The following is a 17,027-nucleotide window of genomic DNA, read 5'->3' as shown; positions in this document are numbered from 1 at the left end:
TACACACACACACAACTTGTCTTTCCTTCCTAATCTTCTATTTTTACACAGATCTACTCATTTCTTACAACATTATCATTCATCCTTTTATGTTTCATCCGTTCATTCAATCCCTTTGTTTTTACCTCAAAACAACTCAGTCTTTCTTTATTGACTTAATTCACTTCCACCTACATAAGCCTAGACTTCTACAATATGACGAGACTACTGTCTAATCGGATCAGCTTGTCTTCATATTCTATTCAACCCCCAATACTTATCTTTTCTTCTATTATTAGAGTAGTATTGTGGCGTGACCTACTGAATTACCAAACCCTGGTAGCTAGACAGAGCGGTTTTTTATTCGCAGGATTTCTTTTGCATTTGAACGCCGCACAATCGGGCCAACGTTTTTCCTGCACCTACTACTTCACCCATACAGTCCTCCTTTCAGAGCGGAAACTATGAATATTTATTTAACTACTGATTTATGTTTTGACCGTATAAGTTACTTTTGCAGTTGAACGCCGCACAATCGGGCCAACGTTTTCCTACAACCTACTGATTTATGCTTTGACCGTATAAGTTACTTTTGCAGTTGAACGCCGCACAATCGGGCTAACGTTTTCCTACAACCTACTGATTTATGCTTTGACCGTATAAGCTACTTTTGCAGTTGAACGCCGCACAATCGGGCTAACGTTCTTCCTGCCTTCTAAATATTTCATCCGTTCAGTCCTTCTTTCAAAGCGGTAACCATGAAATATTAATTTAACTACTAAATATTCACCAACAGACCCTTCTGCCGCGCCGTGAATATCCCACCCAAGCAGACCTTTTCAAAAATGTTAACCAGCCATCTCAGCCAGATGCGCAAACAACCGCATCATTTAAGCTACACATTCGAACGGTCTGATCTGAACGAGCGCATGCATGCTCACTCTACATCTAACACAAGCAAAGTTCACAGCACCTATTCACTCAGTCTCTATACATGCGCATACATTTATATTTAATACCATTCCCCAAATTACACATACATGCAAATTCATTGAATTTAAAAGTTCTTTTGTATTTACTGGTTTCATTTTAGGAAATTTGAAAGAGAGACTTACGTGGCGCTCCTCTCGCTGAGACAGTATCTCTGAAGCAATCTTACACAAACATTTCAACTATTGTAAGAACTTGCTTACCGTCTAGTTGGGCGGCCACCCTTGTTTGCCAGAATGTCCAAAGACACTATCTCCAGCCCTGAACGCCATTCCTCAGTCCCTGTCCCTCCTGGCAAGCTCGCCAAATATGTCGTGGAAAATCAGTTCAAATACAACGCTTATCAGAACTTGTAAATTCAAACATGCTCTTTATTACAACTGTACAGCCAACTGGCATGTCCCCGCGGAACACACCCCGCGGAACACACACCGCGGAACACACCCCGGTTCCAACATTTATACATAAATAGCATATGGGTCCACCCCATATGCAAATAAGCATACTTCCCCTAATTCTTCCTGCCATCATTATCTTTTTAGTTCAGGCTTCCTGCTTGTTCACGCCTACTAACGCCCATTATCTGCTTTCAGTTAAATTATAATAGTGGCCAAACCCGTGCTTGTCTTAAAAATAATATATGTCCATCTATCCTATAGGCCTATATTTAACTCAATGCCCCAGCATGTTCTCTGGTATGTCCTTATTGGAATTGGCAGACTCTATGTCTCTTCTTATCATTAGTGTCCAGTTGCTTTAGGCATATTTCTCTGGTATGTGTGCTTTTAGTGGAATGTGTAGACTATAAGTCTAGTGTGTCCAATTGTTTTAGGTGCCCATGTGTCTGGTCAGTCTGTCAGCACAATGGAGAAAATAAGAGGGCCAGAACGTCCCTTAGTATATCTCCATTACCACAGTCTCATGATCAACGTGAACATGTGGTTCGTTACTTTAATGTTCAGCTGTCTTATGTCTTTATATGTTATCCATGTGTCTTATGTTACTACTACACTTGCAGTTCCTACGGCTTCCACTGGATGTCAACAGTCGTGAGAAATGGGTTGAGGTTATTCCTTTGTGTAATGAAGAAATACGGCCATCTTGAAGTCGAGGCACTCCTGGTGTCCTAGACATGCGTTTCAATCAAACAGAAGGCATGCTACATATCGTTTTAATCCTGTATTGAACACATATCATCCCATCTTCAATTTTATCGATTATTAACATAAAAAATACCTAAAGTTGTATTACATAAGTAGTTTGACATTTTTTGGCAAGGTTTAAAGGTAATCTTTGATAGATTTTGTCGTTATGTTTGAGCAAGTTGGAACCGGTGTTTTTCTGGATCAAACGCGCCAAATAGATGGACATTTTGGACATATATCCACGGAATTAATCGAACAAAAGGACCATTTGTGATGTTTATGGGACATATTGGAGTGCCAACAACAGAAGCCCGTCAAAGGTAAGGCATGAATTATATTTTTATTCTGCGTTTTGTGTCGCTCCTGCAGGGTTGAAATGTTTTCTCTCTTTTGTTTACAATGGTGCTATGCTCAGATAATAGCATCGTATGCTTTCACTGAAAAGCCTATTTGAATTCTGTCATGTTGGCTGGATTCACAACCAGTGTAGCTTTAATTTGATATCTTTCATGTGTAATTTAATGAAAGTTTGATTTTATAGTAATTTTCATAGTCATTCATTTTAATGTGGCGCTATGAATTTTCTCAAGCTTTTTGCCAAGTGATACAGTAGCGTCTTGCCTAAACTCATATTTTTGGATATAAATATGAACTTTACCGAACATAAAATACATGTATTGTGTAACATGAAGTCCTATGAGTGTCATCTGATGAAGAATATCAAAGGTTAGTGATTAATTTTATCTCTATTTCTGCTTTTTGTTAATGCTCTCTTTAGCTGGAAACATGGCTGTCTTTTTCTGTGACTTGGCTCATACCTTACATAATCGTTTGGTGTGCTTTCGTCGTAAAACCTTTTTGAAATCGGACACTTTGGCTGGATTTACAACAAGTGTAGCTTTAAAATGGTGTAAAATACTTGTATGTTTGAGGAATTTAAATTATGGGATTTCTGTTGGTTTGAATATGGCTCCCTGCAGTATCACTGGCTGTTGACGAGGTGGGACGCTAACGTCCCACCTACCCTAGAGAGGTTAAATCCACATGTTATGACTATAACTACTGTTCCCTGAAGGAGGGAACCTAGGTACAACATAGTATCAAATCCACGCCTCGCTGGAAGCCCCGCCTTCCACAGGTGATGAGAGTGAGGCTTGGATTTATTCCTTAAATTTAATACCACTCTTCGCCGACCCATGAAACGGCGGGAACAAACAGGTGTTTGTTAGGATTTATGTTTATGCATAATAGCCTGTTAGCATATTGGTTGAAGAGGAATATTGTTTTGTTACACACATACACAAACTATACAGAGGGGTGTGGGTGTGTAGGTGTAAGGACTGACCAACACAGGCCATAAAAGTTGTGGACAGTCTGGAGAGGGGAGGGGTGCATCTCTCTAGACCAACGAGGAGGTTACAATACTGGACAATACCATATTAGGAACTGTTTTAGTGTAGAATCGACAGACCCAAGACGGAGCTAATCTACCCAGCAACCAGATGTGAACAAAGGAACGCGCCAAGGGGCTTGGACAAAGGGCCAGCAAAGGGGGGCAAAGTCTAAACCAAGCCCAGCCTCTACTGTGATAGGCTAACAGACGCGTTGAAACTACGTCATCACGGTATAAGAACAGCTGTTTACGTACTTCTTGCCAGTTCTCTGTTCATCCTGCGCGGTGAAACAGCGAACCCGTATATACGAAAATTGCATTTGCCATTCATTGTTTGCGGTAATTAAACATAATTAAAGAAAGTTAGCAGACCTTGCATTTTATTTATCCTGACACCGGATGTTACACGCAGCGTTCACATGTTGTACTTCGTTTCCCTCCTTCAAGGAAGTGTAATTATAATCAAAGTTACACTCCCTTTCAGTCAGTCAACTTCGGAACAACATACTATGGGGAAATAAAATCATTCCCCAGCCGACCCAAACGGATACTAAATGAAACGGCCCCTGGCAGACCACCCAGACCTGACCCTACAAGATGCGTCAGTTTTGTCAGTTTATTAATTGTCTTTTGTTTGAAACACTCCTGTCAATGTTGAGTAAGGACGCACACCTGATTACCCATATAGAAGCAGGATTAATCTATCTGGCCTGCACACAAATGTAGGCCCATAAATGTGCCCATTTGGGGATGTCTGATAGTATTTCTCATTGTCTTAACGCTGCACCACTAATGAGTTGTGGAGCTTCTCAAAGTAATTTTTTCTTCACCTCAAACAGCAAGCAAACAAAGTCTAATCAAAATCAATTGTGAATGACAATATTTAATCAAATATTTCCAGCTCTCGCCCTTTCGATAACCACTCAGCATAAAAGGGAAATATATAATGCTCTGATCCAGTGGAAATGTCATAAAATACCTGATTACTTCTTACCCTTTTCACAAATAGCCTACAGCTGTGTCTGTTCAGAACTCACTGGAGCAGGAAACTGAGGGCCTAGAATATTTTATACAATGTTGCAAGCTTGCTATCCGAGTTTCCTGACCCAGTTGATAGTTGATACTAACTGGGTCAGGAAAGTCTTCAACTATTTGTAAACAGTTGGAATTTCTTGCTTTGAATATTGAGGTTTCAAAGGGCCTTTCTATAACTGTGATTGGCTGTTATAGACCCCCCTCTGCTCTCGGTGATGCATTTTCTTCTTTGACGCACCTTATGTCTAAACTTCTTTACAGTGAAATGATCTTGATTGGTGATCTCAACTGGTGTTGGTTAAAGCCGGTGTCTGATGATTTAAAAATGTTTTGTAATTCTATGAATCTTACCCAGTTGATTAACTCACCCACTCGCCCAAATTTTAAATGCCCAGATAAATCTACCCTGATTGATTTGATATTGACAAATGTTCCACATAAATATTCTGCGGTTGGTGTTTTTTGTAACGATTTAAGTGACCATTGTGCTGTTGTTGCTGTTAGAAATACTAAGGTTCCAAAGACAAATCCACGTTTTATTCGTAAGAGAAATTTGAAGTGTTTTAATGAGCAGGCTTTCTTTCATGATTTGTTTTATTTTGACTGGAGCAAGATTGAGCTTATCCCTGATGTGGCAACTGCCTGGATATTCTTTCATTATGTTTTTTTCCAAATAGTAAACAAACATGCCCCATTCCGCAGGTTCAGGGTTAAAGGGCGGGATAATCCATGGTTTTCTTCTGAGCTGTCTTGTATTATTCACGACCGTATTCTAGCCTGGGCTAAAGCAAGGAAATCTTGTTCTGATGCTGATTGGCTTATTTTTAGGCAGTTAAGAAACAAGTGTTCTTTTCTTCTCAGGAAGGCCAAGTCTGAATATTTTATGTCTGTTACCACTGATAACCTGAATGACCCTAGAAGGTTTTGGAATGCTATTAAGTCTATGTCTGGTAACAGTAATGTTAACATCACTAGGTTAGGGGGCAGCATTCGGAATTTTGGATGAAAAGCGTGCCTAAATTAAACTGCCTGCAACTCAGGCCGAGAAGCTAGGATATGCATATAATTAGTAGATTTGGATAGAAAACACTCAAAAGTTTCCAAAACTGTTAAAATAATGTCTGTGAGTATAACAAAACTGATATGGCAGGCGAAAACCTGAGGAAAATCCATCCAGGAAAGTACTATTATTTTGAAAGGCTGTTTTTCCATTGAAAGCCTATCCACCATACAAAGACTTAGGACCCAGTTCAAGATCTCTATGGCTTCTTCTACACGTGGCCAGTCTTTAGGCATTGTTTCAGGCTTTTACTCTGAAAAATGAGGGAGATACAGCACTTTCAATGAGTGGACAGCGGAAATTTTCAGCCATGAGCCCAGTGCGTGATCGGGAGCGCGCATTTCTTGTTTACCTTTTCTATTGACGAAGCTTTTGTCCGGTTGAAATATTATTGATTATTTATGACAAAAACATCCTGAGGACTGATTTTAAACATCGTTTGACATGTTTCTACGAACTTTTATTGTACTTTTTTAAACATTTCATCTGATGAGAGCGCGCCTTGTGACTTTTGATTACTGAACTAAACGCACCAACAAAACGGAGGCATAAAGAGGGACATTATCGAACAAAATGAACATTTCTTGTCTAACATGGAGACCTGGGAGTGCCACCAGATGAAGATCATCAAAGGTAAGTGACTAATTTTAACGCTATTTCTGACTTTTGTGACACCTCTCCTTGGTTGGAAAATGGCTGTATGGTTTTCTGTGACTAGGCGCTGACCTAACATAATAGCATGGTGTGCTTTTGTCGTAAAGCTTTTTTGAAATCGGACACGGTGGTTGGATTTACAAGAAGTTTATCTTTAAAATGGTGTATAATACTTGTATGTTTGAGGAATTTGAATTATGGGATTTCTGTTGTTTTGAATTTGGCACCCTGCAATTTCACTTGCTGTTGTCGAGGTGGGACGCTACCGTCCCACTGGTGCCAGACAGGTTAAAGCATCAGACAAGTTCAGTACGTATATTTGATTTTATAAAAACATATTGGGCGATTGGTAGAAAGAACAGATGACTCTTGGTTGACCAAGATGTATTTTAGTTGGGGACAGCACTAGAACATGATTTTGGGGCTCCCAGGAAGCGCAGAGGACACTGCATCTCAGGGCTTGAGGCGCCACTACAGACACCCTGGAAAAAATCCAGGCTGTATCACAAGTCCCATAGGGCGGCGCACAATTGGCCCAGCGTCGTCCGGGGTAGGCAGTCATTGTAAATAAGAATTTGTTCTTAACTGACTTGCCTAGTTAACTTTTACTGCCTCAGAAACCCGGATCCGGGAGCACCCCCCACCCCCCACACACTGATTAGCATAGATAGCATAGCTTCAGAAGTAGATAGTAGCATCTAAATATCATTAAATCACAAGTCCAAGACACCAGATGAAAGATACAGATCTTGTGAATAAAGCCACCATTTCAGATTTTTAAAATGTTTTACAGGGAAGACAAAATATGTAAATCTATTAGCTAAACACGTTAGCAAAATACACCACTATTCTAACTCCATCAGTTTCTTACTCCTTCAGGTGCTATCACCAATTCGGCTCAACTAAGATATTGATAGCCAATAACCTATAAAAAAAACCATCAGATGACAGTCTGATAACATATTCATGGTATAGGATAGTTTTTGTTAGAAAAAAGTGCATATTTCAGGTAGAAATCACAGTTTACAATTGCACCGACCATCACAAATCCACTAGAATTACTAGATAGAGCAACGTGTATGACCAATTTACTCATCATAAAACATTTCATAAGAATAGACAAAGCATAGCAATGGAAAGACCCAGATCTTGTGATTCCAGACAATATTTCAGATTTTCTAAGCGTTTTACAGCGAAAACACAATAAATCGATAAGTTAGCATACTACATGTGAAAACGTTACCAGAGCATCGATTCCAGCCAAAGAGCGCTATAACGTAATCACCGCCAAAAGATATTAATTTTTTCACTAACCTTCTCAGAATTCTTCCGATGACACTCCTGTAACATCATTTTACAACATACATATACAGTTTGTTCGAAAAGGTGCATATTTAGCCATACAAAACCGTGGTTACACAATGAAAATACTAGGAAATCAAGCCTCAATATGTCTGACGTCATCTATCAGAGTGATCTAGTTTAATTAAAAGCTAATCATATACTTGACTAAAAAATACAGGGTTGACAGGAATCGAAAGACAAATTAGTTCTTAATGCAACCGCTGATTTACATTTTTAAAATTATCCTTACTTTTCAATACAGGGTTGGCCAAGTGAAGCTATACAAAACAAAATGGCGAAAAATGCGTTTAAAATATTTCGACAGAAACACGGTTTATCATATTAAATATTGCTTACTTTGAGCTGATCTTCCATCATATTCTTGGGCAATGTATCCTTTCTATGTTATAAACGTCTTTTGGTCGATAGATGTCCTCTGTCCTTCGAAATGTCCACTAACAACGACCGAGACCGCGAAACGTTCCCAAAGCTAGAAAGTGCACGACAAATAAATTCCTCAGAATCGCACTAAACGGATATAAATTGCTATAAAACGTTTCAAATTAACTACATTATGATGTTTTTAACAACTATAACGACTGAAAACATGACCGGAGAAATATAGCTGGTTAGAAAACGATTTGGAACGAGACAGGTCCGATGGCCTTCACGCTTGAGGCGCACGTTGAGAAAGAGGGGTCTCTGTACATTTTTGTCATTTATAATGGCTGTGAACGTCCCATCGAGTTCATTGAAAACGTGATGACGTACAGACACCCAGAGGAAGACGTAGGTAGTGTCGGTTTCTTCATAGCATTCACTGTGGCCTTATAAACAGACCCCAGATCAGAGGTAAAAATTTCTGAAATCTGAACCCTGTCATGAAAAGTGCTGTAAAAATTGTTCTGTACCACTCAGAGACAAAATTTCAACTCCTATAGAAACTATAGACTGTTTTCTATCCAATAATAACAATAATATGCATATTGTACGATCAAGAATTTAGCACGAGGCAGTTTAATTTGGAAATGTAAAAAAAAAAATAATGCTAACAGCTCCCCCTATTGACAAAAGGTTAAATAAAGGTTACATTTAAAAAATAATAATAATAATAATTATAAAGTGTTTCATGACAAACCATTTTTTACAAATCCGCCAAGGCACCAACTTTGAGAAGGGTTTAAAGCAAAGGTTTAACCAATTCATGAATGTAATTGAATCTAGGGATGTCTTGCCTTTAATGTAAGGGCATGAAAAAAAATTGGCTGAATATTATACAATGACTTATCAACAGCTCTAATAATTTGCCTCTAGAATATTCAATATATTATAATATGCCTCGAGAATATTCAATTCTAGAATATACTATATAGCGTAGACACCTGGTTAAACTATCATTATGACATCATGGATGAATTCTAGAATATACTATATAGCCTAGAAACCTGGATAAACTATCATTATGACATCATGGATGAATTCTAGAATATACTATATATCCTAGAAACCTGTTTAAACCTTCATTATGACATCATAAATGGCCAGTCCTTGTATTCATAGTGTATTGAATTCAGGGGGTTGGGTTACGGTTTCTACAATATCGTTCTCTATGAATTTGAGAGTGGTTACACTTCTCCTTCCCCCATCCCTCAGCTGTTTACCAAACCAAGTCTCTGGGCAGCCATTTTGTTGCTGTTTAAAAAACCCACACAACCCAGCAATCTGCAGTTCAAACAATAACAAATCTGTCATTCCACCACTGTTTTGGTAATAAGATGATTATGGGGTTGGAGAAATGTAACTAGAGACAGACAGGCCTATGGATCCAAGGACTGACCATCCATGATATCAACATTATAGTTTTAACCATGTTGAGGCTATACAGTGTTGGTTTACATTGTTTCTAAACATTTGAGTAAAAAAAGCTTATTTGGGGATCTGATGGGGTACAACAGTTGAACTAAGCTCATGAAGCATGTGTTATATTCTTCAAGAATCAATAGCTATAAATAAATAATTTAAAAGTCACAACATGGATGTAGCAATTGCAGATTTCCCCTTTAACACCAAACATCAGTTCAACAACTGCAGAGTTTGTGCCTCTGTTTGTAAGACAGTACTTACTAGTGTTAATCAGGGAACGGTTTCTCAAAACCATCGTATGGATATATTCATCGTTAGAACCATTGGATGCCTTAAGATGCGTTTGGGAAAACCGGGCCCAGATATCCAGGTTCCTCCTCCTTTTTCGATGTAACAGTCATCTCTCCCTCCTCTTTCACCCCATAAACTGCATCCTCCTCTCCTTTTACTGTAAAAGCCTCCTCCTCTTTCACTCTGAACGCGTCTACCTCTTCTTTCACAGTAACGACCTCACCCTCTACTTCTTGTTTTACTGTGATACCCGCTTCTTCTATAGCAGGGGAGTAGCTTAGTGACCGCATGGCCGGGGATGTTAGCTAGGCTAATGCTAACTTAACCAGCCCGCTAGCTGACTAATAACAACACTGTAAATATGAAATTAAATCGGATAACTAACTAGACGATAGAAGTGGGTTTAAAACACAGTGGCTAATATACACTAAGGCGTCTAAAGAGCTTTATTGGTTCGTCTATTTTGTCTAGCAAGCTACCAAGGTGGCTGACTAACTGTTGTTGCTGCTGAAAGAAGCGTTCCGTCCACTAGATTATACGTCACACCAGCAGCATAACCTTAAATTCCCAGACCGCCATCTGTTGACTGGAGTGGGTAACGCAGTTGAGTAAAATGTATATTTTATCTTCAGACAACAATTTAAAGTGTAGGGAGCATTAGTTTTTACTCACCAGTGTAACAATACAGTCTGGTTAATGACTTAGTAAGCTAGTTGTAGTCACGATATGGTTACCTATAAGTACAAACAGTTATGTTTTTGCGTAATTACATATTATTAATTTATTTCGGGAAATCTTCTAAACTAACCACAATGCACTATTTCCCAAGGTTATATGGATGATCTACTCTGTGCTACTGAGTTTGTATGCCAGTGTAACGGTGTAATGAAGCTACATGTTTTAAATATATTTAACCTTTATTTAACTAGGCAAGTCAGTTATTAAGAACAAATTCTTATTTACATTGACGGCCTACCCCGGCCAAACCCCAACCCAGACGATGCTGGGCCAATTGTGTGCTGTCCTACGGGACTCCCAATCACGGCCTGTTATGATACAGCCTGGATTTGAACCAGGGTCTGTAGTGACGCCTCTAGCACTGAGATGCCGTACCTTAGACCGTATAAATGTATAAAATGTATAAAGTTGACATTACATCATAAAATCCACGTTTTAAATCATACATTAGCAATTTATGTTTTAGGAACTACTGTTGTTGGTTTGGTGTCAAGTAAGCCTCTCTTTATATGTTATTTGCCAAATCTCAGTTTTCCATGTGGGTTTTATGCTAAAGATCCCTCTTTCACGTTGGTATCTAACTGGAAAATGCATATTCTTTAGGAGTGCTATTTTTACCCTGTCGACTACTGATCATTCATCCACACTGTGTGTCTCATCAATGCAGGTCATTTATGACAAATGTATAAAGTATATGTTTTATAAACTCATGAACACCAGACAGTTTATTAGCCCTCTTATGTTAGTTTAGGTGTATTATACTTCCTCGCCACCAGAGGGGGACATTGAGTAATTTCCCAGGCTAATTTGATATATTTTGATACTAAAATGGATGACAGTTTATTCTGATGTAGTGAATATGAGACACATGGAAACAATTGATTCATTTATTATAGTAAATTAGGAATTAGTAGGAATTGTTAAATCCACTATACGATCACAATGACTTTGATAGACATTTCAATAGTTTTTTTGTTAGTATATTATAGGGCAGATTAATGTAGAATTGCTGTGTGAGTGCTATTTATATCCCGTCACTACTGATCATTCATCCATACTGTGTGTGTCCCATCATTGCAGCTTTGGAAATAAATGAACTATCCATCCATTGCTCCTTCCTGTGTTGACTCACTGACTTGAGAGACCAGGAAGGTCACACTAACTCGATAGGTTGATATCTAGCTCAAGCTTCACCTCATGCTTTTCATTAACTGTGTGGTTGTGTTATCTAGAGGGAACCCGTTAGCACCGTAGGCTCTGGTGCGTTCTTGCCGTGGGCTCAAAATGACAGAGGAAATCAACCTGCTTGCTCCTTTTTGTTTTGTCAACTTTTCGATGGGGATGTTATGTTTGATACCGGAGGTACAAGGCCTTGAAAGCATTAAACTTCAAAGCAGTGTGCTGATGCCTGTATCACTTTATCAGCAGCACGTCATCAATGGCGTCTGAAGATTCGTTTAATCGAACAACCACCTGATTGGTTTGATTTTGGTCTTGTTCGACATTGCAGGCGACTGCCAACTGACTGATCTACAAATCACTATACATCATAGATAACTACTCATTCTTACTTATAAATCAGTCAGCCAGTCACAGTTTACCCACAATGCAGCATGGATTTGATGCTCTCGAACACGGCCAGTGGTTTAATATATGACATAATGGCTACGCTGCTACGGTGTGGGACGTCATCTATAATAATTTGGCTGTTCTAAATTCTGTTTCGCTCAAAGCCTTGAATAATGAACCTATTTTTGACACAATTGGCTGGAAAGCATCAATGCTCCAGGAAGCTTTGTTTCCCCATCACTACTTTTCAGCATGTTCTCTGTGAAGTAGACTATGGGAGTTCTGCAACGTCTACAACCTTGGCTTACTGCTAGCGCGCTAGCTGACTGACACCTGTAATCTTTATATTTTGGAGATTTTCCCTGCCATCATTCTGTTTGTCTCTTTTGATCTTATGTTATGTTTTAGTTGGTTTTTGTTAGTTGGGTTCTAACTGGTCTCCAGTAGTTGGGCTCCAGCTCGCTGACCATAGCTAGTTGACTAAATAGCTAATGTTAGCTGGCTGGCTAAGATAACTGCATACAGCTAACATTCTTTGATATTTGGTTGGATGGCGTTATGTATTTCCAAAACGTTGGTTTACTTTAATCACTCAAGTCACGAGTGCAAACGATTAGTTTAATTTGAAGTTCTACATTTGAAGTCATTTCTGTTGTAGTTTACATCATAGGTAATAGGCTGGTCCTCCATATTACTTCACACCTGACTTTGGCATTCTTCTAAATTCTGATTGGTTTTATGTAATAAGGTATAACTTTGCATTGGGACTTAAAACATATATTTCATTTGATATTTTATAAACATACACAAATTACAATACCATACAAACATTAACTACATCACACCTCCATCTCCATTAACTACATCACACCTGCCCAGACCCACTACAACACACCTCCATCTCCATTAACTACATCACACCTGCCCAGACCCACTAGAACACACCTCCATCTCCCTTAACTAAATCACACCTGCCCAGACCCACTAGAACACACCTCCATCTCCATTAACTACATCACACCTGCCCAGACCCACTAGAACACACCTCCATCTCCATTAACTACATCACACCTGCCCAGACCCACTAGAACACACCACCATCTCCATTAACTACATCACACCTGCCCAGACCCACTAGAACACACCCCAGTGGCGATTTTAGCATGTAAATCTTGGTGGGGCCTCAATTTTTTTATATGCATGCCAGCAAGACACTACGCATTACAACACTTGCAGTAAGATGTTAACATGATCAATCCAATCAAAGCTACTTTGTTCATATAGACCAGAAACATTAACTCATGCTCTGGAATGCGGTCTCTTTAGGTTTTATCACCCAAAAGACATTGTAAATCTCCTGTCAGTGTTATCTCCCAGAGGCCCATCCTCAGTAGAACATAGACACAATAGTTCTAAGAACCCTCTATTCTGTTGCATAAAACCACCATTTATTATACGATTTGATGCAATAAAAGAATTATAACATAATGTTGCAGTTTTGCTCTCAGTGTCCACTGAAAGTTGACTAGTAACAACAACTGGCATCTAAAAGACACCCACCATGAGACCCACTAAATATGCCCAAGCAGAGGTAAACAAAAGAAAAACCCACACCAAAGTTAAAGACAGGAAGCAAACCAAAAAGGTGGAGCAACTAAAGGTGTTGACTCTCCACATCTATCAAGTCAACTGGAGCACTGGGCCAGACACTCTTAAATAGAACCTAGACCAGCTCAGGTGAAACACCTTCCCACTAACGAGATGGACAAGCCAGCACAGGTGTAACACATACTGACTAACAAGGTGACACCAATATGTGCACCCAAAACACATTTCAGTTGAATGCATTCAGTTGTACAATCAATCAAATGTATTTATAAAGCCCTTCTTACATCAGCTGATGTCACAGAGTGCTGTACAGAAACCCAGCCTAAAACCCCAAACAGCAAGCAATGCAGGTGTAGAAGCACGGTGGCTAGGAAAAAATCCCTAGAAAGTCCAAAACCTAGGAAGAAACCAGGCTCTGAGGGGTGGCCAGTCCTCTTCTGGCTGTGCCGAGTGGAGATTATAACAGAACATGGCCAAGATGTTCAAATGTTCATAGATGACCAGCAGGGTCAAATAATAATACTCAGTGGTTGTCGAGGGTGTAACAGGTCAGCACCTCAGGAGTAAATGTCAGTTGGCTTTTCATAGCCAATCATTCAGAGTATCTCTACAACTTCCATTTCACATAATCATCTACAATGCTTCACCTTCTACAATATAAACATGGTGTCTACTAGCTGTCAACAATTAAAAACACGTATGTCTAAATAATAATATGCAATCGTATACTTTTTTAAATCCTTTTTCTTTCCATAGAATCCTAAAACTCACTAGTTTCTAGAACTGTCGTCTTCCTAAAACCCACTAGCTTCTAGAACTCTCGTCTCCCTAAAACTCACTAGCTTCTAGAACTCTCATCTCCCTAAAACCCACTAGCTTCTAGAACTCTCGTCTCCCTAAAACTCACTAGCTTCTAGAAATCTCGTCTTCCTAAAACTCACTAGCTTCTAGAACTCTCGTCCCCTTGGAACGAGCCCAAACAAAACTCAAATCAAATTGTATTAGTCACATGCGCCGGATACAACACTGGAAAAAATACAGAAAAGAATAAGAGATAAAACTAATCTCCAACACGGGAAAAACGTGTCAAAATAAATTGTGATCATGGTAACTCACTGGCTAAATGCAAAACACAAATCTATTTGACTGCCCAGCCTTGAGACAATCAGCAACCAAGTTGTCCTTACGACAGACATGTCTGTTTTCATGAGGAAACTCCTGCGATATCAGTAGTAACTTTCCACTGCGGAGCTTCTCTCTCTTTTCAGGGTTCACTCGATAGGCATGTTGTTGGATCGGGGCCCAGTCCCCAATGTCATGCTCTAGTACATTTGGGTTGGCACATCTGAGAATGAACCCTGTTATTCTAAAAGCACAATGTCAATATAATGTCAATATTTCACAATGTCAATATAATTGTACCCAAAAGTTGTCAGTTGGTTGCATAAATAATTATGATTACTAAATGTTACATAAATTGTAAATATGAATGATCAAAACCAAATGTACACCCCTTTGTTAATATGTATTGGCAATACTTCACTTAATGGTGAGGCATGGAATAATAAAACATGTATCTTTTGTCAGGCTGAATGTTTGAAATATGAGGTGATTTGAGTCATGCTTCTACAGTAGTGGAATAAAGACAATTAGCACTTGAATGTTGTGAAGAAATACTGGAGTGATGTAGGATTGTTAATAAAAATGATTATAGACCAATTCATTATACTGCGTCCATGTGTATAGGCTGCAAGTACGTTGAAATTAAGTTGTTTTCAAGTCATTGAAAAAAAAAAACGAAAAGGCATCTTTTCAACTTTCACTTTCAACTACAACCAAACATATATTGGAGGTTGGGCATAGTCTTCTTTTCAATTACATTTTGCTAAATTGGAATAGTGCAATGTCAAAACACAGTTTTAACGTGTCCAAATCAATAACCAATCTGTAGAATCAGTTTGGGAAATATTGAAAACCTAAACATTTTGATTCAAGTGGGTCACCAACGTGGTAAGTTTAACACAACAATTTTTTTGAGAGTCAATTTTTGTTAAATCTCATAAATAGTACTCTTCCAATTCAGAGCCTGGATTTTCCCCCTGAGGCTAATATCCATATCATGTTGAAATCAATAGAACAGGGGACAAACGTTTAGGCTTCTACATTGTGAGATTCCTTAAAATACTCCTACTACAATGTTAAAACATTCTACATTGTGACATCATTAAAATACTCCTACTACATTGTGACATCATTAAAATACTCCTACTACAATGTTAAAACATTCTACATTGTGACATCATTAAAATACTACTACTACAATGTTAAAACATTCTACATTGTGACATCATTAAAATACTCCTACTACAATGTTAAAACATTCTACATTGTGACATCATTAAAATACTCCTACTACAATGTTAAAACATTCTACATTGTGACATTATTTCATTGATGTCATGAAACAACTCCTTCATGTATTTTCTGATGTTTAATCAGAGATCTTTTATCAGAGTATCTCTTCCCACATTGATCACAGCCACAAGGTTTCTCTCCAGTGTGTATTCTCTGGTGTGATTTCAGGGTTTGTAGCCGAATAAAACTCTTCCCACAATGATCACAGCCAAAAGGTTTCTCTCCAGTGTGTGTTCTCTGGTGTATAGTTAGATAGTTAGATGTAGTAAAACTCTTCCCACATTGATCACAGGTATAAGGTTTCTCTCCTGTGTGTCCCCGCTGGTGTGATATCATGCTGTTAAGATGAGTAAAACTCTTCTCACATTGATCACAGCCATAAGGTTTCTCTCCAGTGTGTGTTCTCTGGTGTGTAGTTAGATAGCTAGATGTAGTAAAACTCTTCCCACATTGAGTACAGCTATAAGGTTTCTCTCCTGTATGTCCCCGCTGGTGTACTATCAGGCTGCTTAGCTGAGTAAAACTCTTCCCACATTGATAACAGTCATAAGGTTTCTCTCCTGTGTGTGTTCTCTGGTGTGATTTCAGGGTTTGTAGCAGAGTAAAACTCTTCCCACATTGATCACAGCTGTAAGGTTTCTCTCCAGTGTGAATTCTTTGATGTATTTTAAGGTCTGATGAAGTGTTGAATCTTTTCCCACAGTCAGAGCAGCAGTGAGGTTTCGTCCCTGTGGGTCTCTGCTGGTGTTTCTTGAGGTGTTCTGATGTGGAGAGACTTTTCTCTGCCTCTTCAGCATCATGATGTTGTTGAGGCTCCCCAGAGGATCCATGATAGTCCCGTCTCTCTCCTATGTGAACAACAAAGTCAGACAGATGGTTAAAGGCCCACAACAGCAGAAATCCACTGTTTATTTGAGGTAAAAGGTGATGCCCAGAGCATACC

The 17,027-nt window shown here is 38.9% G+C and overlaps 1 protein-coding gene and 1 long non-coding RNA gene across 3 annotated transcripts in view; both read right to left on the bottom strand.

Annotated features, from left to right (window-relative positions):
• Positions 1-17,027, bottom strand: part of LOC139567102 (uncharacterized) — a 117,546-nt gene that overhangs the window by 61,842 nt on the left and 38,677 nt on the right. The window lies entirely within an intron of this gene.
• LOC139567089 (zinc finger protein 180-like) overlaps positions 1-17,027 on the bottom strand; it is a 38,476-nt gene that overhangs the window by 16,961 nt on the left and 4,488 nt on the right. The window contains exon 2 of one of the 2 annotated variants that reach the window (XM_071388573.1): positions 12,666-16,932. The exons of the other annotated variant lie outside the window; for it this stretch is intronic. Coding sequence (XP_071244674.1) covers positions 16,127-16,932 — 806 coding nt within the window. The 3' untranslated portion in view covers positions 12,666-16,126. Of the gene's footprint in view, positions 1-12,665; positions 16,933-17,027 lie in introns of those variants that run through there. 2 annotated transcript variants of the gene reach the window in all.

Source organism: Salvelinus alpinus, unplaced genomic scaffold (assembly GCF_045679555.1).
Source record: "Salvelinus alpinus unplaced genomic scaffold, SLU_Salpinus.1 scaffold_43, whole genome shotgun sequence".
NCBI lineage: Eukaryota > Metazoa > Chordata > Actinopteri > Salmoniformes > Salmonidae > Salvelinus > Salvelinus alpinus.
Note: the sequence above shows the minus strand (reverse complement) of the source record. Positions and strands in the feature narration are given on the sequence as shown.